Source organism: Salvelinus namaycush, chromosome 12, assembly GCF_016432855.1.
Source record: "Salvelinus namaycush isolate Seneca chromosome 12, SaNama_1.0, whole genome shotgun sequence".
NCBI lineage: Eukaryota > Metazoa > Chordata > Actinopteri > Salmoniformes > Salmonidae > Salvelinus > Salvelinus namaycush.
This window is the reverse complement of record NC_052318.1, coordinates 32682000-32707540: the sequence shown is the minus strand read 5'-3', so window position 1 is coordinate 32707540 and position 25541 is coordinate 32682000. Positions and strand designations below refer to the sequence as shown.

At 41.6% G+C, this 25541-nt stretch overlaps 2 protein-coding genes across 2 annotated transcripts; one reads left to right on the top strand and one right to left on the bottom strand.

The window, feature by feature from the left end:
• Positions 1 to 1197: 1197 nt before the first annotated feature.
• gnb2 (guanine nucleotide binding protein (G protein), beta polypeptide 2) lies at positions 1198 to 15626 on the bottom strand. The gene is made up of 10 exons (XM_039005537.1): positions 14883 to 15626; positions 6274 to 6377; positions 5577 to 5615; positions 5328 to 5434; positions 5134 to 5197; positions 4566 to 4728; positions 4051 to 4117; positions 3058 to 3259; positions 2632 to 2848; positions 1198 to 2389 (listed from the first exon to the last, which is right to left on the bottom strand). Exons 2-10 carry the CDS (start codon positions 6328 to 6330, stop codon positions 2283 to 2285), a joined length of 1023 nt encoding a protein of 340 aa, XP_038861465.1. The 5' UTR covers positions 6331 to 6377; positions 14883 to 15626; the 3' UTR covers positions 1198 to 2282.
• Positions 15627 to 22276: 6650 nt separating this feature from the next.
• On the top strand, positions 22277 to 24996 carry LOC120056537 (Krueppel-like factor 6). Its single transcript, XM_039004718.1, has 2 exons — positions 22277 to 23563; positions 23665 to 24996. Exons 1-2 carry the CDS (start codon positions 22939 to 22941, stop codon positions 24408 to 24410), a joined length of 1371 nt encoding a protein of 456 aa, XP_038860646.1. The 5' UTR covers positions 22277 to 22938; the 3' UTR covers positions 24411 to 24996.
• The last annotated feature ends 545 nt before the right edge of the window (positions 24997 to 25541 follow it).

Genomic DNA, 25541 nt, shown 5'->3' with positions numbered 1-25541 from the left:
TCTGCCTGTTGCTATGGAGGCAATGACCTGCTTCACCCAATGTAGTCGCACATTAATCAAGACACTATTCACAGATATTATATAGTCAAAGTCTTGGATATCCTTGTAGAATAACATTTAAAGTATGAATGGATTTGTGATTTTTAATAGATGCTTGTTGTTGGAAATAGGACCGGTGAAAGTCAGAAAGCTGAAAAAGCTGGTATCTTTGGACGGGTCTATAATCTCTTATCCTTTTTCAGTTTTTGAGAAATTAAATGTCTTTACAATGTTTAGTGTCTCTGTTTTTGAGGGGTTAACTCCAGATTGTATTTCATAGACTGATTAACTTTCAAGATTATGTTGAATGAACTCATGAGTCTGTAAAAGTCTTAATGCAGAGTTGTTTAAAAAATAAAACTACATTGATCTAATCTTAAAATTGTTTGTATTACTGTGCCTTTATTCATAGTTTGAATTCATTGTTCCTCATGTTTTACACCCAATGAAAGAATGGGCTAAGCATGTGTTGTATAATTGACCTCCAGTCTTCTATAAGGAGTTCCTACCATCATGCAGGCCTTCACTCCAACCTACACATTTACCTGTCCTGGGGCCCTCCCTGGGTGCATGTTTTGTTTTTTGCCCTATCACTACGCAGCTAATTCAAATAATCAAAGCTTGATGTGTTGGTGATTTGAATCAGCTGTGTAGTGCTCAGGCACAAAACTAAACGTGCACCCAGGAGTGTGCCCCAGGACAGAGTTTGGGAAACAGTGCTAATCAACCATATCCCTGAAGTGAACATGTACACTCCCCCTTGTGGAATTAAAGGGAATAGACTGGTGTAAAGAACATGGTGAACTCCCTTGGTCTTGCATGCACCAATCCAATCCATCTGTGGGAGTGAACAGGTGTACGCTCCTGGAAGAAGGGTAGAGAATCGGTATACAAGCCATGATTTTCATGAATACATCTGACTATTCTAAAAAATGACCTGACACTATATTATGAATCAGTTTGTAGTAAGTAGTTTGTTTAGAAACTGGAGCAGAAATCTGGACATCAGGTAGGTTTCATAAAGGTTAAAATTGGTTCATCAAAGCATTTCAAAAATTTGTTTTGTGCTAAACATGATCCCCATATCTCCCTTAAACTAGCATGCATCATTTAAAACACAATGCTAAAAAAAAAGAAGTATACACAACTGGCCGAAACTGGCAAGAGGCTACGTGTATTTATTAATAGTATGTACAATGTATACCATCATAAAGTTGACATAATATATTGACAAAGTCAAAGTATGAATATTGCCCCTGCTTATTTGAGAGTTGTCTCTTGATAATCCATTTTTTTCTCATCTTATGAATCTCTGATTTCATTTAGTTTAATTTCATTATTCTCTATTAATTATCCTTAAAGTGTATCTGAGGCACACAGGGAAAACATGAATAAAATAAGCTTAAAAAAAATAAAAAATTAATACAACAAAAACATCAAAACTATCATATTTACTTATGTGGGTGTACATATCTATAAAAACAGTAACTACATGATAGCATTTTGTTTGAGCCAGGAGAAACTAAGAATTGATGATTTATCTTGATTTTCCTTGAACAGTGTCACTGTGGAAAGTCGGTTCTCTATCTCCCTGTCTGTAGTCTCTTGAGTGTTAATGGATTCACTTATTCTCTTGCTTTTCTAGCCCATCACTCTATTCCCTCTACTGTCACTTTTTTCACCCTGTCACAGAGACACACAAATCTACTGTAGCACAGAAAATCCATTTTAGGGATATTTGGGACTTCTGAGTAAACAAACGAAAAACAGAATTGTCCAATAACTACCTCTCCCCCATTTAGCTCAAGGGATAGTTTCTCTCAGAAATAAACATGTACTGTATATGTGTGTGTGTGTTTTAGTTTAGCAGATGTGAGGATTTTATTGAATTTGGTCACGTCTTTTACGGTGGTTCCAATGCCATATGGTACTCGAGTGTGTGCTGTGTACATATCAGTTGTGGGTAGTGTTGGCATTTGTTTGTAATTCTGGTGGACTCTTCCTGCATACAATGGGATTGGTAACATGTCAAATTGCAAGTGTGTGTGTGTCTGTGTAAACTCATACCTAATTGGCGTTATATATATATTATGTACAATGTTTCAATGTGTATGTGTACATCTTTACGTACAGTGTGAATACAGTGTGCAAACTATGTGTACCAAAATGTGAGATGTGAATACTTTGTATGATCAATAGTGTGTGTGTGTTTGTGTGCGTGCACGCATGGCTCAGGTAACTTGTCAGTTCCAGATCTTGAGGAAGCTGTCCCAGGACCCAGTGGCCACCGCCATGCCATCATCAGTCACGCCTAGACAACTCACACGATTGTCATGGCCAGCTAACACTCCTGACACAGAGAGGGACAAACAAATGTCATCAGGTGTCATAGTTAGCCATCTTATCATTACCCCATCTAACAATATCCCTTAGTGGAGAGTTGAATTAAACTTTACTGAGATCAGCTTGTGAATTGAAGTCTAACATTGCAATAAAATCTGAAGATATACCATTGTCTTTTCAGTTATCAGTCATGGGTCTGATGAATAGTCAGAAACAACAATGACAGCCACTCCCTCCTACTCCACTGACCTGCTCGATCTCCCTTCATGGCGTCCCAGATGTTGCAGTTGAAGTCGTCGTAGCCGGCCAGCAGCAGCCGTCCGGATCTGGAGAAGGCCACGGAGGTGATGCCACAGATGATGTTGTCGTGAGAGTACAGGCTGAGCTCCTGGTCAGCGCGCAAGTCAAACAGCCTGCAGGTGGCGTCGTCGGAGCCGGTGGCAAAGGCGCTGCCGTTGGGAAAGAACTGGGAAAGAAAAAGAGAGGGAGGGACAGACATGGTAGATCAGCTAGCCATGCACCTAGCATTAGGTACATTAAACACTAAGCATTAGCTAGTGCAGCTAACATGAAGGACTTTGGGAACAGTGACATGTCTATGGTATCCTGGCTTAATGCCATGACATGAACCAGAAAGCAGGTCACCAGTGGCCCCCAGCTTGTCAGCACACTCACACAGACTGCGTTGATGTCAGACTCATGGCCCGTGAACGTCTGTCGGCACATGCTGTCCCTGATGTCCCACAGCTTAATGGAGGCGTCACAGGCTCCGGACACAAAGGTGCGGAAGTCTGGGGACAGAGACAGGCTCATGACGTCACCACTGTGGCCCGAAAACACTGTGGTCTGCTGGCTGGTCTCGATGTCCCACAGCGCACTGGGGGAGAGAACAGAACAGGGACCCACTGGATTTAACAACTGTTATTAGACCATTTTAAGTGTAAGTTTGGGTTAGCTCATAGCTAGTACCAGTATAGACCAATTTCACACTAAGAAAATATATACAGTACCAGTCAAAAGTTTGGACACACCTACTCATTCAAGGGTTTCTCTTTATTTTTACATTGTAGAATAATAGTGGAGACATCAAATCTATGAAATAACACATATGGAATTATGTAGTAACCAAAAAAGTGTTAAACATATCAAAATATATTTATATGATGTCTTCACTATTATTCTACAATGTAGAAAATAGTACAAATAAAGAAAAAACCCGGGAATGAGTAGGTGTGTCCCAACTTTTGACTGGTACTCTATATCTTTTTTGGAACTCAGGTCGGGGTCTCAACTTACTGTTGAGAGTTAGAATAATAGAATACACAAGGTGCAATTGGGACGTGGTTGTGGCCATGCGCAATTAGCCCATGTCAGCAAAACACTTTTAGCTGGCCGCTAGACTAATTTACCAATCTATCTAAACTTGTAGTAAGCATGGTTGAATTACAAACCGTGGTGGGACTAATTGATCATCAGTTATCATATAAAAACTGCAAACATCTTCCTCTACCCTATGGCAAAATGTGTAGGAATTGCAGGAAATTAACTTTAAAATTAAAAAAATAAGTATCTTCGCTGTCACGAGGGGGGACGCTAAAATGTGGGAGGTATAGTATATTTATATTTGCATTCTCCATCAGCCTTGGTAACTAATCCATCAGGACTCACCAGGTAGTGTCTCCTGAGCTTGTGATGATTTGATTGTCATCGATGAAACGGCAACAGGACAGGTAACCTGTAGCACAAATAAAAACATATATTAGAACACTGACTGCAGCATATCAATGCATGTTACTCCTACAGAGACTTAACTACAACAATACTCATGCTACAGAATGTGACTCATTTGAAGCCACAGGTGAGCTAGCACTGTAACGCAGCTAAGGGACATTCTGTCTCAGGTCGTTATAATTGTGTTGCCCTGTGACTAATTAGCCATGTGAATTAAAGTCATCCTTGTTTGGAACCTGGGGCTCACCGAGGGACAGGGGACAGGCAGGAATACACAACTGAACTGCATACACAACCATATGTAGTGCCACAGGGGAAGTTAAGAGTCAGGGAGGTTCAAATAAAATCACATAACCTAGCTAAGACACTTCCATGGTTTCTCAAAGGAAAATTAACACAAAATCCCTCAAGCTTTTTGTCACATAGGTATTTGTGCAGAAGTGCTTCTTCACCTGTGTGTCCAGGTAATTCCCTGCTGACCCTGACGTTGCCCTCACGGGTCTTCAAGCAGTAGATGGAACAGATGTTGTCCAGACCTCCACAGGCCACGTAGTTACCAGAGGGGGCATACGCACAGGTCATCACCCAGGAGGAGCGCAGGGGGATAGCATGCATCTGGAGGGGGGGATAAGAGTTGGTCACTGCGTCACAGAATAAAGGCATGGCCATGGAGAAGGACAGTAGCATCACAACTGGGGCCAGGCATGAGTCCTGCTCCAAGTCCAAATCCAGACAGAGCAGAAGTAGCACAATAATAGTCCATTGTGCTTCCCCTATACTGAAATGTGGGGGTCTTTTCTGGGTGCCGTTGCATAATGTCATTTACAATGTTTGAATGTCAAAGTGACTCTGGGTGGTTATGATGTAAGCAGATTATGAGATGAGTCAAACACACATTCCTAGTAAAGGAAGGTCTTTAGTATGCTCCCATTTAACTTCCAATTCCTGAAGGCAGACAGTGAGGCAACCTAGGCAGGCCTCTTGGGGAGATTGTTATTGTTATTTGGGTGCAGCTCTCACCTTGTTAGTGGTGTAGCTGTCCCAGATGATCAGTTTTCCATCTTGAGAGGCGCTGACCAGGAGCCTGCGGAGACAAAGAGGTAGAACCATTGTATTATACCTACTCAAAACAAGCACAGCTTGTACCACCATGAGTGAGAGTGTGAAGAGAGAGGGACAAGCCCCCTAAGGGGTTGGCATAACGTTACACCCACCTAGAATCTGTGCCCCAGTGCATGGCATAGATCTTAGCCAGGTGGCCACGGAGAGTGCGCCTCGTCCGCATCTGAATCCTCCCCACTGGATCCAGACCTGCTGTTATCTGGTTGACACACAAACACACAGAAAAGTATTGTGAAGACAAGTTCATCACAGGGTTAATGTGGCAATGTAATGTACTGTAGGCTATATTGTATGTCGGTTATAATCATGGTGTCTTTTATGTGGGCATGTGTGCTACTTACCTGTGTTAGGGTTGAGTCCCCACATGCTTTCCTGGCATCCTAAGAGACAGAGAAACAGAGAGTGGTTAGACAAGCATTAGCACTCTCCCTCAATCTTACCCAGGTCAACCTCCCACCTCTCCATATGGTTCATTAGGCCAACTACCTTTTCCACCAACCCCCTTCTCTCCTAAACCCAATGGTTTTACTGCTTTATTTGAGATCATAAAGCATCAGAGTAGGACTACTGATCTAGGTTCAGGTCCTTCTGTCCATATCCTGTAATCTCATTCTTTATGATCTACAGTAAAAGGTAAAACTGATCCTAGATCAGCACTCCAAGGCTCTGGGACTTTGTAAATGTGGGCCCAGATCAGTGACATTCTGGCTGCGTTTACTCAGGCACACCAATTCTGATCTTTTGCCCAATTATGGGCAAAAGAGCTGAACTGATTGGTCAAAAGATCAATTAGCAAAAAAAGATCACAATTGGGCTGCCTGTGTAAACGCAGTCTCTCTACAACGCTTGGGTCGTGTTCCGCTGCTCAGACGTTGCTGACGCATGCCTGATCTTACTTCGCCTGGATAGGTATTTTATGTGTCAGCTAACGACATCATATGTTATGGTAATCTAGTGCCCGACTGCATTGCACAGTTGATAAGACACGCAACCATTGGTTGATGCATGCAACGTGTGAGCAGGAGAACGCGGTCATACTCTTATCTGGTTCCTAAGTTGTTCCGCCTCCTGACGCAGCTGCTCCAGCTCGCTCATTTTGGATCCCTGGCCTCGTCGATATCCTCTGTCACTCAAACAGTCACCTGGTGGGAACAAAGGATGGAAAACAGGATGAGAAGTGAAACTTAAAACCGTCCAAGAGAAGAAACGTCAAAATAGAATGATGGACAGTGCCTGCGTCAGAACAAACCAATCATCCCGCTTGTAATGTAATATGTGCTATGTTTGGTCATGACATAGCATGCGTATCAGGTTGAATAATTTGATTGCAGTGTTATCATGGTGAGTAATTGACTCAAACTACATCAGAGGTCTTGTGGTCCTCTGCTGGTCTCAACCTGATCAATGGGTGTGATCTGATCATAATCATTTTGGCATATTTCACCCGGAGGATAGTTGTTTTACGCCATCACAAACATGGCTGCAGAGCGGCAGCTAGATTGAGTAAATTGGGTATATAAACTGTAAAATAATACTTAATTCAGTATTTTAAGCGCATAGTTTACCAACATAGCACATGTAAAATATGGAAAGCTTGTAATCTGTATGTTTATGGTTGTACAGCCTTGTCTGGTTTAACAGTGGAGAATAATCTCTAATCTGGTATAATCTGAGAAAGCGCTTCATCATTTAATGGGCTATCTTTGATATCCACAAATGACTTAACGCACAGAAACAAGATTAGGATTACTGCATGCAGCATTTATTATTTATTACAGACACATTGAACAAAATGTGTGTGTTTGTTGTGTTCTTAAAGCAGTTTTGAATCTCTATTTAGCATAGCTATCATTCAAGGAATTTGGCAGTGGAATATTTCCATAATTACCATGTTATTGCCTGTTTCTTACTATATTTTTTACAACGACTTGTTAATGATTCAACATTCCAACGATTATGGTCGATTCTGGTAGACACAAAATGTCAATTTGTTCAATCTGCCGTATCAAAACTAATGTTTCTCTCTTTAACAGCCTCACGCACTAGTGATCTATGTTGTTCACACATTACATTTACAAAATGAAGGCATACTGTGCTCTGAAAACTATTTTACAGCAGGATCTGGATCACCTAGTGAAATATCCTCTTGAAAATGGCTGATACTAGCATTATAACATACTACATTTCCAAATTACTACATTTTTCCCCCGTTAGACACGCGTTTCCAAAACTCGGTCCTGGGGACCCCAAGGGGTGCACGTTCTGGTTGTTATCCTAGCACTACACATCGTCACAGGATCGCGTTTGGGAAACACTGCACTAGACCAGCAGTTGAAGTCGGAAGTTTACATACACCTTAACCAAATACATTTAAACTCAGTTTTTCACAATTCTTGACATTTAATACTAGTAAATATTCCCTGTCTTAGGTCAGTTAGAATCACCACTTTATTTTAAGAATGTGAAATGTCAGAATAATAGTAGAGAATGATTTATTTCACCTTTTATTTCTTTCATCCCATTCCCAGTGGGTCAGAAGTTTACATACACTCAATTAGTATCTGGTAGCATTGCCTTCAAATTCTTGAACTTGGGTCAACGTTTCAGGTAGCCTTCCACAAGCTTCCCACAATAAGTTGGGTGAATTTTGGCCCATTCCTCCTGACAGAGCTGGTGTAGCGTAATCAGGTTTGTAGGCCTCCTTGCTCGCACATGCTTTATCAGTTATGCCCACAAATTTTCTATGGGATTGAGGTCAGGGCTTTGTGATGGCCACTCCAATACCTTGACTTTGTTGTCCTTAAGCCATTTTGCCACAACTTTAGAAGTATGCTTGGGGTCATTGTCCATTTGGAAGACCCATTTGTGACCTAGCTTTAACTTCTTGACTGATGTCTTGAGATGTTGATTCAAACTATCCACATAATTTTCCCTCCTCATGATGCCACCTATTTTGTGAAGTGCACCAGTCTCTCCTGCAGCAAAGCACCCCCACAACATGATGCTGCCACCCCCGTGCTTCAAGGTTGGGATGGTGTTCTTCGGCTTGTAAGCCTCCCCCTTTTTCCTCCAAACATGGTCATTATGGCCAAACAGTTCTATTTTTGTTTCATAAGACCAGAGGACATTTCTCTAAAAAGTACAATCGGCCTTGCTGAGCGGCCTTTCAGGTTATGTCGATATAGGACTCGTTTTACTGTGGATATAGATACTTTTGTATCTGTTTCCTCCAGCATCTTCACAAGGTCCTTGCTGTTGTTCTGGGATTGATTTGCACTTTTCGCACCAAAGTACATTAATCTCTAGGAGACAGAATGCGTCTCTTTCCTGAGCGTTATGACGGCTGCGTGGCCCCATGGTGTTTATACTTGCATACTATTGTTTATACAGATGAACGTGGTACCTTCAGGCATTTGGAAATTGCTCCCAAGGATGAACCAGACTTGTGGAGGTCTACCATTTTCTTCTGAGGTCTTGGCTGATTTCTTTTTATTTTCCCATGATGTTAAGCAAAGAGGCACTGAGTTTGAAGGTAGGCCTTGAAATACATCCACAGGTACACCTCCAATTGACTCAGATGATGTCAATTAGCCTATCAGAAGCTTCTAAAGTCATTACATTGTTTTCTGGAATTTTCCAAGCTGTTTAAAGGCACAGTCAACTTAGTGTATGTAAACTTCTGACCCACTGGAATTGTGATACAGTGAATTATAAGTGAAATAATCTGTCTGTAAACAATTGTTGAAAAATTACTTGTGTCATGCACAAAGTAGATGTCCTACCCGACTAGCCAAAACTATAGTTGGTTAACAAGATATTTGTTGAGTGGTTGAAAAACGAGTCTTAATGACTCCAACCTAAGTGTATTTAAACTTCCGACTTCAACTGTATATTGTTACCATCACATTGTTACCATTACTGTCATATGTATATACTGTGTTCTAGTCAAGGCTCATCCTATATAACTACTGCTGTACACGTCTTTTCTATTCATATACGGTCCATACTCTCTACAGTACACACCATTATATACATATACAGTACCAGTCAAATGTTTGAGCTCTCATTCAAGGTCTTTTTAAAATATTTTCTACATTGTAGAATAATAGTGAAGACATCAAAACTATGAAATAACACATATGGAATCATGTAGTAACCAAAACTGTTAAACAAATCAAAATATATTTGAGATTTTAGATCCTTCAAAGTAGCCACCCTTTGCCTTGACATCTTGCACACTGGGCATTCTCTCAACCACCTTCCTAAGGAATGTTTTTCCAACAGTCTTGAAGGAGTTGCCACAAATGCTGAGCACTTGTTGGCTGCTTTTTCTTCACTCTGCGATCCAATTCATCCCAAACCATCTCAATTGGGTTGAGGTCGGGTGATTGTGGAGGCCAGGTCATCTGATGCAGCACTCCATCGCTCTTCTTCTTGGTCAAATAGCCCTTACACAGCCTGGAGGTGTGTTTTGGGTCATTGTCCTGTTGAAAACAAATGATAGTCCCACTAAGCACAAACCAGATGGGATGGCATATCGCTGCAGAATGCTGTGGTAGCCATGCTGGTTAAGTGTGCCTTGAATTCTAAATAAATCACACACAGTGTCACCAGCAAAGCACCCCCACACCATCTCCTCCATGCTTCACGGTGGAACTACACGTGGAGATCATCCGTTCACCTACTCTGCGTTTCACAAAGACACGGTGGTTGGAACCAAAAATCTCAAATGTGGACTCATCAGACCAAAGGGACAGATTTCCACCGGTCTAATGTCCATTGCTCGTGTTTCTTGGCCCAAGCAAGTTTCTTCTTCTTATTGGTGTCATTTAGTAGTGGTTTCTTTGCAGCAATTAGACCATGAAGGCCTGATTCACGCAGTCTCCTCTGAACAGTTGATGTTGAGATGTCTGTTACTTGAACTCTGAAGCATTTATTTGGGCTGCATTTTCTAGTTAACTCTAATGAACTTTTTCCTATGCAGGAGAGTCCGAGTCAGGGTCTTCCTTTCCTGTGGCGGTCCTCATGAGAGCCAGTTTCATTATTGGGCTTGATGGTTTTTGCGACTGCAATTGAAGAAACTTTAAAAGTTCTTGACATTTTCCGGATTGACTGACCTTCATGTCTTAAAGTAATGATGGACTGTCGTTTCTCATTGCTTATTTGAGCTGTTCTTGCCATAATATGGACTTGGTCTTTTACCAAATAGGGCTATCTTCTGTATGCCACCTCTACCTTGTCACAACAAAACTGATTGGCTCAAATTCATTAAGAGGGAAATAAATTCCACAAAGTAACTTTTAAAAAGGCACACCTGTTAATTGAAATCCATTCCAGGTGACTACCTCATGAAGCTGGTTGAAAGAATGCCAAGAGTGTACAAAGCTGTCATCATGGCATATGGAATCTCAAATATAAAATATATTTTAATATATTTAATATATTTGTTTAACACTTTTTTGGTTACTACATGGTTCCATGTGTGTTATTTCATAGTTTTGATGTCTTCACTATTATTATACAATGTAAAAAATAGTAAAGAATAAAGAAAAACCCTTGAATGATTAGGTGTCCAAAATGTTGACTGGTGCTGTATATATACACTATATATACAAAAGTATGTGTTGTATGTGTTGACCCCCTTCAAATTAGCCACACCCGTTACTGACAGGTGTATACAATCAAGCACACAGCCATGCAATCTCCATAGACAAACATTGGCAGTAGAATGGCCTTACTGAAGAGCTCAGTGACTTTCAACGTGGCACCATCATAGCATTCCACCTTTCCAACAAATCAGTTCGGCACATTTCTACCCTGCTAGAGCTGCCCCGGTCAACTGTAAGTGCTGTTATTGTGAAGTGGAAATGTCTAGGAGCAACAATGGCTCAGCCGCAAAGTGGTAGGCCACACAAGCTCACAGAACCGTCAAGTGCTGAAGCGTGTAAAAATCATCTGTCCTCGGTTGCAACACTCACTACCGAGTTCCAAACTGCCTCTAGAAGCAACGTCAGCACAAGAGCTGTCAGCAGGGAGCTTCATGAAATGGGTTTCCATGGCTGAGCAGCCGCACACAAGCCTAATTTTATCCATGCGCAATGTCAAGCGTTGGCTGGAGTGGTGTAAAGCTCGCCGCCATTGGACTCTGGAGCAGTGGAAATGCGTTCTCTGGAGTGATGAATCACGCTTCACCATCTGGCAGTCCGACAGACTAATCTGGGTTTGGCAGATGACAGGAGAATGCTACCTGCCCGAATGCATAGTGACAACTGTAAAGTTTGGTGGAGGAGAAAAGGGAAAGGATGCATTCAACTGAAATGTGTCTTCCACATTTGACCCAACCCCTCTGATTCAGAGAGGTGAGGGGGGCTGCCTTAATCGCCATCCATGTCTTCGGCGCCCGGGGATAATGGTCTGGGGCTGTTATTATGGTTTGGCCTGGGCCCCTTAGTTCCAGTGAAGGGAAATCTTAACACTACAGCATACAATGTCATTCTAGACGATTTTATGCTTCCAACTTTGTGGCAACAGTTTGGGAAAAGCCCGTTCATGTTTCAGCATGACAATGCCCTTGTGCACAAAGCGAAGTCCATACGGAAATGGTTTGTCGAGATCAGTGTGAAAGAACTTGACTGGGCTGTACAGAACCCTGACCTAAACCCCATTGAACGTATTTGGGATGAATTGGAACGCCGACTCTGAGCCAGGCCTAATCGCCCAACATCAATGGCCGACCTCACTAATGCTCTTGTGGCTGAATGGAAGCAAGTCGCCACAGCAATGTTCCAACATCTACTGGAAAGCCTTCCCAGAAGAGTGGAGGCTGTTTTAGCAGCAAAGGGGGGAGCAAATGCCCATGATTTTGGAACGAGATGTTCGACAAGCAGGTGTCCACATACATTTGGTCATGTAGCGTATTAATATTCTAGACTCCAACATTGCTTGTTCTGATATTTCTTAATTTCTTTATTTTTGGGATTTGTGTGTATTGTTTTGTTAGGTATAATGCACTGTTGGAAATAAATACATAAGCATTTCGCTACACCTGCAAAATAAAGCACACGCGACCAATACAATTTGATTTTCACAGTTGAATGTGACTGACAATAATATGGTAGGCCTATTTGTATTATATTTTGTGTGCAGCACTACTTTAAATTCACCAAAACAGTATTTGCTGTACCATGCACTTCCATATCAACATGCTTAGCACTATAGGTGTGTTTTTGATCACATGCACAAGGAATTAGAAATTGGACCCAGGGGTAATAAGTAATCCTCCCATCTACATCCAACCCAGAAAGAGAGAGCGAGAGCGAGAGCGAGAGAGGTTTCACATTCAAATTCTATCCCAAATTGGGCACTAGTATTTACATGAGTTGGTGGGCCTATTCAAATCCGTTAGACACCGATGAAATACCTCTGACCATTCTACTCTGTTTTGCACATTAGATTTGCATCACTGTCAATACCATACCTCTGTCGGTGGCGGTGCAACGGTACTTGGAAAACACAGATATTAAAAAAGAAAATGCCTTCACAGACAGGTAGACTGCCTGTATCAGGTAGTATCACAGGTAGACTGTAGACTGCATGTATCAGGTAGTATCACAAGTAGACTGTAGACTGCATGTATCAGGTAGTATCACAAGTAGACTGTAGACTGCATCTATCAGGTAGTATCACAAGTAGACTGTAGACTGCATGTATCAGGTAGTATCACAGGTAGTGTTCACATTTTGCATATATTCCTCTAATCCCAGTGCGTCAAAGTTAGTTAGCATTACCTAACACTCACATCACATGTTCCATGTTTGTTATTAAAGGCTTCCAACTTCACATGCACAAACAACCAGAAACATCCACATCATCACCATCTACTAGGCTAGGGAGACGAGCAATTAGCTGGGTCATTGTTCCCTGGGGGAACCTCCAACCAGATGGATCACACAGCACTAATGGAAGGCGACAGGATGAAATTAGTGGGTCCCAGTCTCCTGGCACAGCTGCTCATTTAGCCAATAAAGCACTAAAGGGGGTGGTGGTGGTGCATCATCACCAGAGACCAGGGTGGGAGAGGAGAGGAGTGGGCATCATGAAATGTGATGAGACGCAATCGCCCATTGACATCATCAAATTTCTTGGACTTTGTTATCACAATGCAATTCACCTCATCAGGTAGTAACCAAACCAATCCCATGTTGTCTGGACACAAATTCCTGTTCCTAACCCTTCCGCAAGAAAATCACTGTATGAGAGGATTTCTGGTAGAATTTAAGTGTTTGTCAACTGTTAAAATCATTTAGAAAGCTGTATAAAAGGACACAAAACACAGAGCACGGCTGGATGAAATGTTCCTTATTGAATACAACTGGTTGTGGACCTCTACTCAGGTGTGTGGGGGGATACAGGGGTGCACAGGTTGTTCTTGATACTGTAGACTGAAGGCATAATTTACATAAATAAGTGTTGTAGGCCTATTGCAGATGTACAACAATTGTAAAATACACAGCAGACAAGATATTAAAGTGCCCCATCTAGGCCAGGATGTGTTCCACACAGTTCCTCTAATGAATTCTCTGGGAATGGAATGCTATATTTTAACGCTCACTTTAATCTGTATATGTAATAATTGTTAAAATGGTGCTGCTGTAGCCAATCTTATTCCAATCCACATGTGCGCAGGGCCCTGGACGCCCATCACAAAGAGACAGATTGTTACAGAAGGCCTGATGATGGAACACTGCTGAATAGTGATGATGATATATTGTACCGAACAACCCACGTGTCCAGTGCTTAGAATATGTGGGCTAAAATGTAACCATAATAGCTCTTTAAGCCTTTTCTCAAAGACAAGAGATAACCAATGATAATTGACCTAAACTATGGGTCAAAGACATGCTTCTGATTTAGAAGAATTATGCAAAATGACAATGTGGCCACACCCCTTATGTTCATGCACAGTAAATGATAGGCCTACTGGTCTATTCGGTTGATATTTCACAGAGAACCACGACTGGTAAACTCATATTAAGCACATTATATTAGCGTTATTGGATTGATGTTCGGTATAATTTTCTAGAATTCTAAACAAATTCCTTGCATTGAATGTGAAATCCATTTTAAGGTCAGATAGCAGCATAGACACTGTAACACAGCCCTCCCTGATCAACAAATAGGTTGCCTACATCGGCCTTGCGGCGCAACTCAGACGGCTACTCCCTCACTGCAAGCAACAGTAGCCTAGGCTACCCACAAATGTATAGAGCTACTTGACATATGTAGCAGTTACTTGATGAATTTAAGGCCATAATTCGATTATTACAGCAGTGAGCCATGGGCATTCACGGTTAATGGCACTGACACCCTGGCAACCCTGGCATTTTTCCAAGCCGCTAAATATGCAAACGCTTAAGGGGTTGTCTATTAATATAGGTTATCGTAATAATGTACAGCAAGTTATGCTATATGCAGATATAAAACAATTTGTACAGTGGGCATGTTTGTCCATATGTATATATTTACCAAAAAATACAGATGAAAAACAATTTCATCGAAATGATGAGCATAGTCATGAATAGGCCCATCATCATCCAGCCATCTTACATCCAAGACAATTCTGACAGCATTTTATAATGGATGGCTACCTGTTAGTTAATGCTTCCGATGAGGTTGCTGGTCTTTCTCGAAATAATATCTGGATGCAATGTTTCAAAAAGGCTGGGGGTGTTTATTGGCCCCTTTTTTCTTTAGAAAACAAAATAGGGACAAAAATATGTAGATATTTTCAATATCCTCTCTGCTCCTTGTCTTCTAGATTCTTGCTCAGAGTATCTCCAATGTAGGCTGTACAAATAAATATTAAAGATCGAAGTACAGAGACACCATATCTCCGTTTGATTGGACCTCTTGAAAAGATGAGATCTGCTGTTGTGTTCCCGTTTCCTCTTCAGAATGGTTTGCCTTTCTACGCCCGAGACCTTCATAAACTCGAAAACATCTTTGTTGGAGCGAGTTGAACACAATTGCAGTCTGTCCACGCATCAAAGAAAATGCACTGAACCTTATGAAATTAATAAATGGGTTTTCTATGCTCCGCTTTTCTCTTGATTGTATTTTTCGTGATCCTCGCTTCCTTCCTCCCTTGCTAGTTCGCGGATCTCTTCCTCCTCCCTCTCTCCTCTCACTCCCTCGCTTCGTAATGACCGCCGCCTCCTCGTCAAAAATGAATTATTAAATAAATTGCAAAACACAGGCTTAAGCTCTTGAGAGAAAAATATAAATACAATTTAAAAAGGGCTATCTTGCCGGAGGTACAGGAAACCCACCCATCGGTACACAAATAAATAAATAAAATAATAGCATGCAATAATATATATTCACATGAGGTGTTATTTTATTTTTATCTCTAAATTGCAGAATTCTAATACATCTCACACAATAACGTAGTTTCAGATTAAATCTGCGCTTGCTAACGTTAGATCTCATAAACACGATTCAACCACACCCATTTCGGGCTGTACCATTTTAGAACCCCCCTCTGGTGTCTTACTGGATACGGGTGGGAGGACTGTCAGAAGGTCCTCGGTCTACTGCAGATTTAGATCATCACAGGGTCGCGTTTGTCTACTCTATGATAACCCTTTCGCGTCGTAGTTATTGACTAATCAGACTATCCCTCGGTGCAGTGTGCGCTTATAGCGTTAACTACTTCCACTAGCCTACAGGAAAATGACTGCCCACCCACCAAGAACCAAATAACTGTTGAAGTTGCTCCAATGGGCCTCAACTCATCACTCAGTATAGCAGATTTCTTACTTCTTCCCCTTCACTTTTTGATTAAACTACTTGTGTAATTAATACCTCAGAGTAACCTAATTACTCTGGAGATGTAACTAAGGGTTCCTTTAATTATTTTTATAATTAGCAGATGTGTGTCTGTGAGAGAGAAAGTGCAAGGCCATAGGCTGGTGAGAGCTGCTGGGGTTTTATCAAGCCATGGTTTTATATTCATGATAGGGAGTAATCCGCTCATTTCGAAATCATCTGTCTGTCACATTTTTTTTTAAACTTTTGCTTTATTTACTGTCATTGACTGTGTGAACATTACAGTGCAATAGAGAGGTCAGAGGCCTGTGTGTACACACACACCACACAAATACACACAATACAGAATACACACGTCATTTGCATAATATATATATTCTTATAGGCTATATAATGCATTTTTAAACTGTCATTGAACTGTATACACTTTAGAGTATGATAGAGATACAGAGAGGCGTGCACATGCACACACACACACACACACACACACACACACACACACACACACACACACACACACACACACACACACACACACACACACACACACACACACAAACAAACACAATATGCATAATCATTATATCCTTCTATTGTAATGCATTTGTAAGACAGGAGTAAACTAGAAACAAGCAGCTGGTTCTAAATGGCCATATAGGCCTGATAAATATATTCTATGGTTTAACTGGAGTAGACCATTGTTCAAAATTGGACCAAACAAACCAATAATTCTTATTTATAATAATGACCCCAGGGTAGGGGGAAACCTAGGCCTTCGATCAGTCAAAATTGCTGTTTCTTCAAAGAAAGACAACAACAAAAAGATTGGATTTCCTGAGAGAATGCATTTTAATCAACAAAACAATAACAAAAAAGCTCTCAATTTCTATATAAGTATGCTTACTCCCAGCTAAAACAATATTTTTGGGGGGTCTTACCCCAGAAACCCAGTGACTGGTTTTGGTTGAATTGGTGTCGAGACCTGCCATAGTCTGTGGATAGGTGAATGATCAACACACATCTAAAGGGAATGCATGATTTGCTTTCTTTGACACTTTGTGTGTCAGTGCATTCCAAAAAGTCATTGGAAAAGCTGAAAGGTGTGCTTTGAAGTTCAACATAATACAGTAGACTACCTTCTTTGGGTCTGGTTGCAGTGCACTCAGTTTCAGACAAAGGGGTGATAGGGCTTGGACATGCAAGTTAGTGAAACAGCAAGGCAGCAATATTAGAGGCAGGGACGAGCCTCCTCCCCCTACACAAAGTAAGGCAATGGTACATCCCACCTGCCCTGTCGCTCTGCAGGCCCCATAAGGGACTGTAGTAAATGAGGATAGGTTGCCTAGCAACAGCAAGGGCTTGAGCAAAGAGATGGACACAAGGAGCCATATATCCACAGATTGAAAAGACGCATGCATGCACATATTATACGTGCCACTAAAAATGTCTTACTTCAACTACTCAGAAGCATACATCGTCAGATTTTTTAGTTCCAATAGGGGTTCCCCTTAATCAGAGCAAAATCCACACATAGCCCTTTTCTGCAGTCAAATTACCTTTAGTGGCCTCATGGGTGGAATGTCATTAATATTTTTCATAATTTCATAATGAATAAACATTTATTTATTTTTAATGCTAGAAATCCAGTGTTTCTATGTCAAACAGTTTTGTTACATTTCAGTCTTCTGTGTTGTATATACAGTGTAATATTGGCATGCAAACTCAAAATTGAATATATTTCAACTCTGCAGTGCATTCGGAAAGTATTCAGACCCCTTGACTTTTTCCACATTTTGGTACGTTACAGCCTTTTTCTAAAATGGATGAAATATTTTTTCCCCTCATCAATCTACACCCCTCTGCCCCATAATGACAAAGCAAAAACAGGTTTTTTATTAAAAAGAAAAAACACAAATACCTTAATTACATAAGTATTCGAACCCTTTGCTATGAGACTCGAAATTAACCTCAGGTGCATCCTGTTTCCATTGATCATCCTTGAGATGTTTCTACAACTTGATTGGAGTCCATCTGTGGTAAATTCAATTGATTGGACATGATTTGGAAAGGCACACACCTATCCCACAGGTAGGTCCCACAGTTGACAGTGCATGTCAGAGCAAAAACCAAGTCATGAGGTCAAAGATATTGTCCGTAGAGCTCTGAGACAGGATTGTGTCGAGGCACAGATCTGGGGAACGGTACCAAAACATTTCTGCAGCATTGAAGGTCCCCAAGAACACAGTGGTCTCCATCAATCTTAAATGGAAGAAGTTAGGAACCACCAGGACTCTTCCTAGAGCTGGCAGCCCGGCCAAACTGAGCAATCAGGGAAGAAGGGTCTTGGTCAAGGAGGGGACAAAGAACCTGATGGTCACTCTGACAGAGCTCCAGAGTTTCTCTGTGGAGATGGGAGAACCTTCCAGAAGGACAACCATCTCTGCAGCACTCCACCAATCAGGTCTTTATGGTAGAGTGGCCAAACGGAAGCCACTCCTCAGTAAAAGGCACACGACAGTGCTCTTGGAGTTTGCCAAAAGGCACCTAGAAACAAGATTCTCTGGTCTGTAGAAACCAACATTTAACTCTTTGGCCTGAATGCCAAGCGTCATGTTTGGAGGAAACCTGGCACCATCCCTGCGGTGAAGCATGGTGGTTTCAGCATCATGCTGTGGGGATGTTTTTCAGTGGCAGGGACTGGGAGACTAATAAGGATTGAGGGAAAAATGAATGGAGCAAAGTACAGAGAGAAAATGAAAACCTTCTCCAGAGAGCTCAAGACCTCAGACTGGGGCGAAGGTTCACCTTCCAACAGGACAACGACCCTAAGCACACAGCCATGACAACGCAGGAGTGGCTTTGGGACAAGTCCCTAAATGTCTTTGAGTGGCCCCACCAGAGCCTGGAGAGACCTGAAATAATCTCCGGAGAGACCTGAAAATAGCTGTGCAGCGAGGCTCCCCATCCAACCTGACACAGCTTGATAGAATCTCCAGAGAAGAATGGGAGAAACTCCCCAAATGCAGGTGTGCCAAGCTTGTAGCATCATACCCAAGAAGACTCGAGGCTGTAATCGGTGCCAAAGGTGATTCAACAAAGTACTGAGTAAAGGGTCTGAATACTTATGTAAATGTGACATTTCCGTTTTTTTATGTTTAATAGATTTGCAAAAATGTTGAAAAAACTGTTTTTGCTTTGTCATTATGGGGTATTGTGTGTAGATTGATGAGAAAGAAAAAACAATTTAATCAGTTTTAGAATAAGGCTGTAATGTAACAAAATGGGGCAAAAGTCAAGGGGTCTGAATACTTTTCGAATGCACTGTATATGGTACAGGTGTCATCTTTTATTTTAAGCCCATAACCACGTGTGTGAGGTGTATACTTTTGTTTCAAAGTAGATTTGTTTGAGGCTACCAGGAAACACTCTGTGTTACCCTGATTTAGCCCACAACAGTAAATATGCTTTACGTAAAAAGGCATGGTTAGCTGGAGTAAATTCCAAAACTGGGTGACTGCTCTTATCTTTTGACCATAAAGCTTTTCCTGATTAAACCTTTAGATAAACACAATTGCGCATTTTGCGCTCCATTTTTGCATGCAAGAAATGTCCAAAGTCCAAGAGGCTGATTTGATGTTCAATTCTTTGCTTAAACAGTGGGTGGCAGTGGAACATTTAACAAAACATAGAGACCACAATTGTCCTAAAATATAATGTATTCCCATTTTAAGAGAATGTCACCTACTAGTCCCTGGAGCCGTTGTTGGGTCACATCAATATGAAGCTTTGTTCCCAAGGACACTGAATGCAAGAGTATGATAGGAATGGCCAGTGCCATGTATTTAGAAAGTTGGGCCAACTTTTAGAATTTTGAATATTGTTCTAGTTCTAGACATTCAGTTAAATATCATTGATTAAATATTCCTCATGTGATGTTAATGGGGAGTTAACATGGCTTCCATACAGTGTTGAAGTGTCATGTGTTGGATTCGGGCTAAACTTTGAACATTGATATATTAAAGACATGAAAGATCAGACGCATAGTATATAAAGGAGAGATCTGTAGAAAGACAGAGTGGCTGTGGAATGTACTGGGTGGACGGGAGAGAGTCACGGGAGTGTGATAGGTGATACGAGAGGACATCTGTGGATTAGGCAAAGGAGGGGTTGAGGTCAGGAAGTCAGGTCAGATCCCCTGAAGGGAGAAATAATGGTTATATTATCATGTTACCCTCTTCCTGTGGAACCATAAGATGTAAGGATTGGAGAGAAGGAGGAGTGTCTAAACTGGAGTATATATACTTGTGATGATGGGAACATGTCTTTGTCAGAATTACAGCTGTAACGACCCTTTGGGAAGAATTAAACTTGGTTAAGCTTTTCTAGTGTCTGTGAGTTATTTACTCTGAAAAATAAGAACCTAACACATGTAAATGTATCATATTGCAGAAACTGCATTGGCCCAGCTTTCTAAATACATGGCTCTGGGAATGGCTAATTGCAGAACAAATGAACAGACTCATTATTGGCCTTTCTCACCTGGAGGGATTAAAAAGCATGATATGACAGTGTCATAGTCCATCAAATAATGTCTCTATGTGATATTCGAGGAGCTAGCTAGTTATGTTAGGTGCATTTGGGCTTTTTTGAAAAGATATAGAGAATCCCACCTATCATCCTAGACCCGTAACATCTGACCCTCTGTCAGTACTAGACCTATACTATACTTTCCCCTATTTTAGCTGTCTCTCTATGCTGTTATGTAAGTAATGCTGGTTAAAATGACTGTATGGTCATTGCACGACATGGGGTCTGTCTGCCCTCTGCTAGAACTACAAAGCCCACAACGCTCCTCCTCCACTGTACCTCGTTTGACTCCATAACTAAGCGACACACAAAAGTTGTTGCATGGTAAGGCGTGCCAAATACATCTCATTATTGTAATAATTATTTGAATATTCGATAAGGGTTGTTGACCTCAACCGCTTGTATTCAATGGAGAGAGTTGCTATGTTACTAGCCTCATTTCATAATATGCATAGCCATCTCGAGACAACTGTTATAAAGTGTTTTTTCTCAAAGTTGCCCGGGATGACACGTGTCCTATTGATATCAGTACACTCTTAACAATAAAAAAATTAGGACATTTCTATTTGATCAAATAAATCTCACGTAGAAAATAGGGCTCCCGAGTGGTGCAGCGGTCTAAGGCACTGTATCTCAGTGCTAGAGGTGTCACTACAGACCCTGGTTCGACTCCAGGCTGTATCACAACCGGTCATGATTGGGAGTCTCATAGTGCAGCGCACAATTGTCCGGGTTAGGGTTTGATCGGGGTAGGCCATCATTGTAAATAAGAATTTGTTCTTAACTGACTTGCCTAGTTAAATAAAGGTTAAATAAAAAGTAAATAAAAAATGAATCCATAAATTTTTTTGTTGACCAAATTCGACACTCATTGACCTCCATACAAAAACTCCTTGCTTGGAGGTGGAAACAACGAAAAACCGCCACCTGCTGGAGGGAGAGAGATCTTCCACCGAGTTGGGCGTCTCTCTTCCACTTTATCTCTGGGTGAGCTGGCAAACAAGAAGTCCAAGAAACAGGATATAATCACAGATACAACAATGAGCCAGATATTTCACCGGATGAAATATGTGAAACATCTGGTTGGCATTTCAACTACCTACCAAATATGGTGATGAGAGGAAGCCCAGTGGCAAGCAGTGGGAGAAGATGTGGCGAAATGGGATTTTGGCGGACATTCTGCAAATTAATTGATGAAACATTTGATCTCCACACAGTTTTCTGTTTCCAAAAGTAGAATCTGTAACGTAGACTTTACCCTTTGTTTCTAAAAATGGCATTGTTTAGAAGGAGCGCAAAGGCGAATTGAGTTATTGCACACGCGCACTTCACAGCGTAGGCGTTCCCTAACGGAAATATGCAAATAAATGCTAGAACGCGCCAATAGGACCTCGTTAGCTCGTGTTTGGCTCAGCCCACCGCCTTGCTTGTTCTGCCCACTATGATTAATTTGCTCCCATTTGAAAGGACAGGCTCTGGTCAATTATAAAAATTGGGTTAGTTATAAAAAATATAGACTTTGCTACACTACTAGCCTCATCGACTGTGCCGTCGGGCTCCAGATTGATATAACATATGGTGTGGTTAGCTGATACTTAAATACATATTCAGGCATTGTAACATCTGGTATGCGTCAGCAACGCCTGGGAAGAGGAACGCGCCGATAATCTGCGCGGAAATGTTTTTGGGTTTCAGGAACGAACGGTTGAAACATTGCAGGGAATAGGCCTACTGGCCGCAAATGTTCACTCTCCCAGGCCCCTGAGCCTGTGCAGGGATGTGATATCGATCGGTATGTGACTGAAGGAGTGGGATGCGTTATTATTTATTTATTTTAGTTTTTTTATGTCATTTTTCCTGAAATATTTTTTCCCACAGTTCACTACTCCGTACAGTAGGTGGCGGAAATACAGTTTATAGTTGTGGACCACAATTTGTAGTCTGCATGGCTGCCATAAAACCTCAGAAGAAGAAGAAGAAAGGTGAGCTAGCAAAACATATAACACAAGTTATTACCACGTTTTTGAGTAAGAACATCCGAGAAACAAGTTGACTCAATGTATGAGTAATTTAGTTGTTTGATTTAAAAACTTTAAAATGACAAACTCGTGTATCATGCCAGAGCGGCTAGCTAGATATTTAACGTTAGTTAGCTAAGTAGCGGAGTTACGTAGCTAACTCTACCTAGCTAGCTACCTTGCTTACAAAACAAGGACTGAATCCTGAGCCTCTTGTTGTAGCTTGCTTATTAGAACTGTTGGGAAACGTCCCATCTAGCTAATCACTACCATGAGTCTGACGATGGAGGCCAGTGTCTCTTTCCTCCAATATGAACTTGCATCGACCATCGAACGGGCAGTAAGGTGTGCAGTTGAAACCGTTTTAAAGGAAACTGCCAGAGTAGTCGGCATCAAAATGACCGCAGCTCGGACTGCTGCTGCTGAGTCTCATCGGGAGAACCAAAGTTTGAGAGAGAGGCTTGAGCTATCAGAGGGTGAACTCAACGCTGTACGGTACTACATGACAGCAGCCGAGAACAACATCAAACAGTGTTTACTCCTTAATCACAACCATCCTAGATCAGGTACATTAGGTCCTGGTACGGGGAGTCCATCCAGCATGCTGAATAGAGGCACGACCCGTGTGCCCAAGTCGTTTCGAGCCTCATCCACAAGATCCCAGTTTTCGAAGTCACTCCCTAGTGTAGGTCTTTGCTTACCAACAGTGCAGCATGAATGGCCCAGGAGCAGCTCAAGCTTGAGAGGAATACGGACATCCTCCTCCACTGTCTCTTGCTCCAATCCTTCACAAACATCCAAAGCGCCACAAGTAGAGGTTGAAAGCTCACCTCAACACACTGAGGAGGATACAGAGGATCAATTCTACATCACGGATGATGGAGTTGTAGAGAAAGGTAGGCTTACGCCGGACACATAGACATCAATACTTGCATGCACTCAATAAGTGAAAAGTATCCTGCTCACTGGTCATGATGATGTCATTCATCTCTTTCAGAGTACAAAGTCAGTGCAAGTGGATCAGAGGACTCTAGAAGAATTCCACACGAGCAGGAGGGGGAAACAGTGGCAGCAGAGGTCCCTCACAGAACCTCTATTACCAACTTTGAGTTTGAGATGGGTCTGAGTCACCCAGCAGGCAATGTGAATGACCTGGGCCTGATCCAGGTGCTGGATGAGGTGCAAGAAGTCAAAGGAACAGTTAAAATTGAAAACGACCCTGAGTTACCTAGTATGCTGGAGTCACACCTCCCTGAATCATCACAACTGCCGCCACAGATGCCAACTCACATCGATAACCATGATGGTGACAATGATGGTAACTTCATGGGCTTTGTCCCACCTATTGTAGGGGACCCTGTTCTTATTGGGGCTTTTGAAGTCAGAAGGGAGAGCTCAGATAAGGTGCATCGCTGCAACGTGTGTGGCCGGGGCTTCCGTCGCTTCTACTGTCTGAAGACACACCAGCGCATTCACACGGGTGAGCGGCCATATCCCTGCAGGTATTGCGAGAAGCGTTTCCGCCACCTGGACAGTCTGCATAAGCACCAGCGCATCCACACTGGGGAGAGGCCCTACCGCTGTGCCCAGTGTGGCTGCTGTTTCAGAGAGCTGGGCCAGCTCAAGAAGCACAGGCTGACCCACTCACCTTCCCCCACCACACCCCACCCGTCACTGTCTTTACTTCAAGCAGGGCCCTCATACACATGGCCACACCTCCACTCACAGTCCCCGGATTCCTGATCAGGATGGATTTGGTACACATTCATACACACATTTGATAAATGTGATGTGATGGAGATATTATTTGTGTTAAGGTCATCCTAATCAGAAGTTAATATTATTAAATTGATAATGTAGACAAGCTGATTGTGTATAGAGTCATATTTATTCTAATATATATTCTCTTTTCTACTTGTTCACAATTTTCTTAATTTGCATAAAAGGGTGTTCATTATGTTGTCATAGATATGAGAGGTTTGCAGATTCCACCTGGAAAGGTTTATACAGCCATTTGGCATCAAGGGTTGATTTCCATTTACTTTAAAAATATCATTTTTTGTATGAAATGGAAATACAGAATACTTGAGCTGAGTTGGGAGCACAAGGCAGAAATCATTGGTGTATTTTTGTTGGTATCACATCACCATTATCAACAGTTAAATGCCATAAATAGCCCATATCAGGGAGGTGATATGTATTTTAAATTATTCTTCTGGTGTATTGTTTTTATATTGAACTGTGTGAGTTAGTCTGTTCAATTTGAACAGCAATGCATTTACATTAAGTTTTTGACAATTTACCAATAAAAAGTGACACTTTCACAGTATTATTTGATTATTTTGTTTAACCTCTATGGGATCAGTGTTTCCCCCCTCCTGCGGGATGGTTGAGCTAACGTAGGCTAATGTGATTAGCATGAGGTTGTAAGTAAGTAACAAACAAAAAAAGTCCCAGGACATAGACACAGTTGAAGTCGGAAGTTTACATACACCTTACCCAAATACATTTTAAACTCAGTTTTTCACAATTCCTGACATTTAATCCTAGTAAAAATTCCCTGTCTTAGGTCAGTTAGGATCACCACTTTATTTTAAGAATGTGAAATATCAGAATAATAGATTTATTTCAGCTTTTATTTCTTTCATCACATTCCCAGTGGGTCAGAAGTTTACATACACTCAATTAGTATTTGGTAGCGTTGCCTTTAAATTGTTTAACCTGGGTCAAACGTTTCGGGTAGCCTTCCACAGCCTTCCACAACAATAAGTTGGGTGAATTTTGGCCCATTCCCCCTGACAGAGCTGGTGTAACTGAATCAGGTTTGTCGGCCTCCTTGCTCGCACACGCTTTTTCAGTTCTGCCCACAAATTT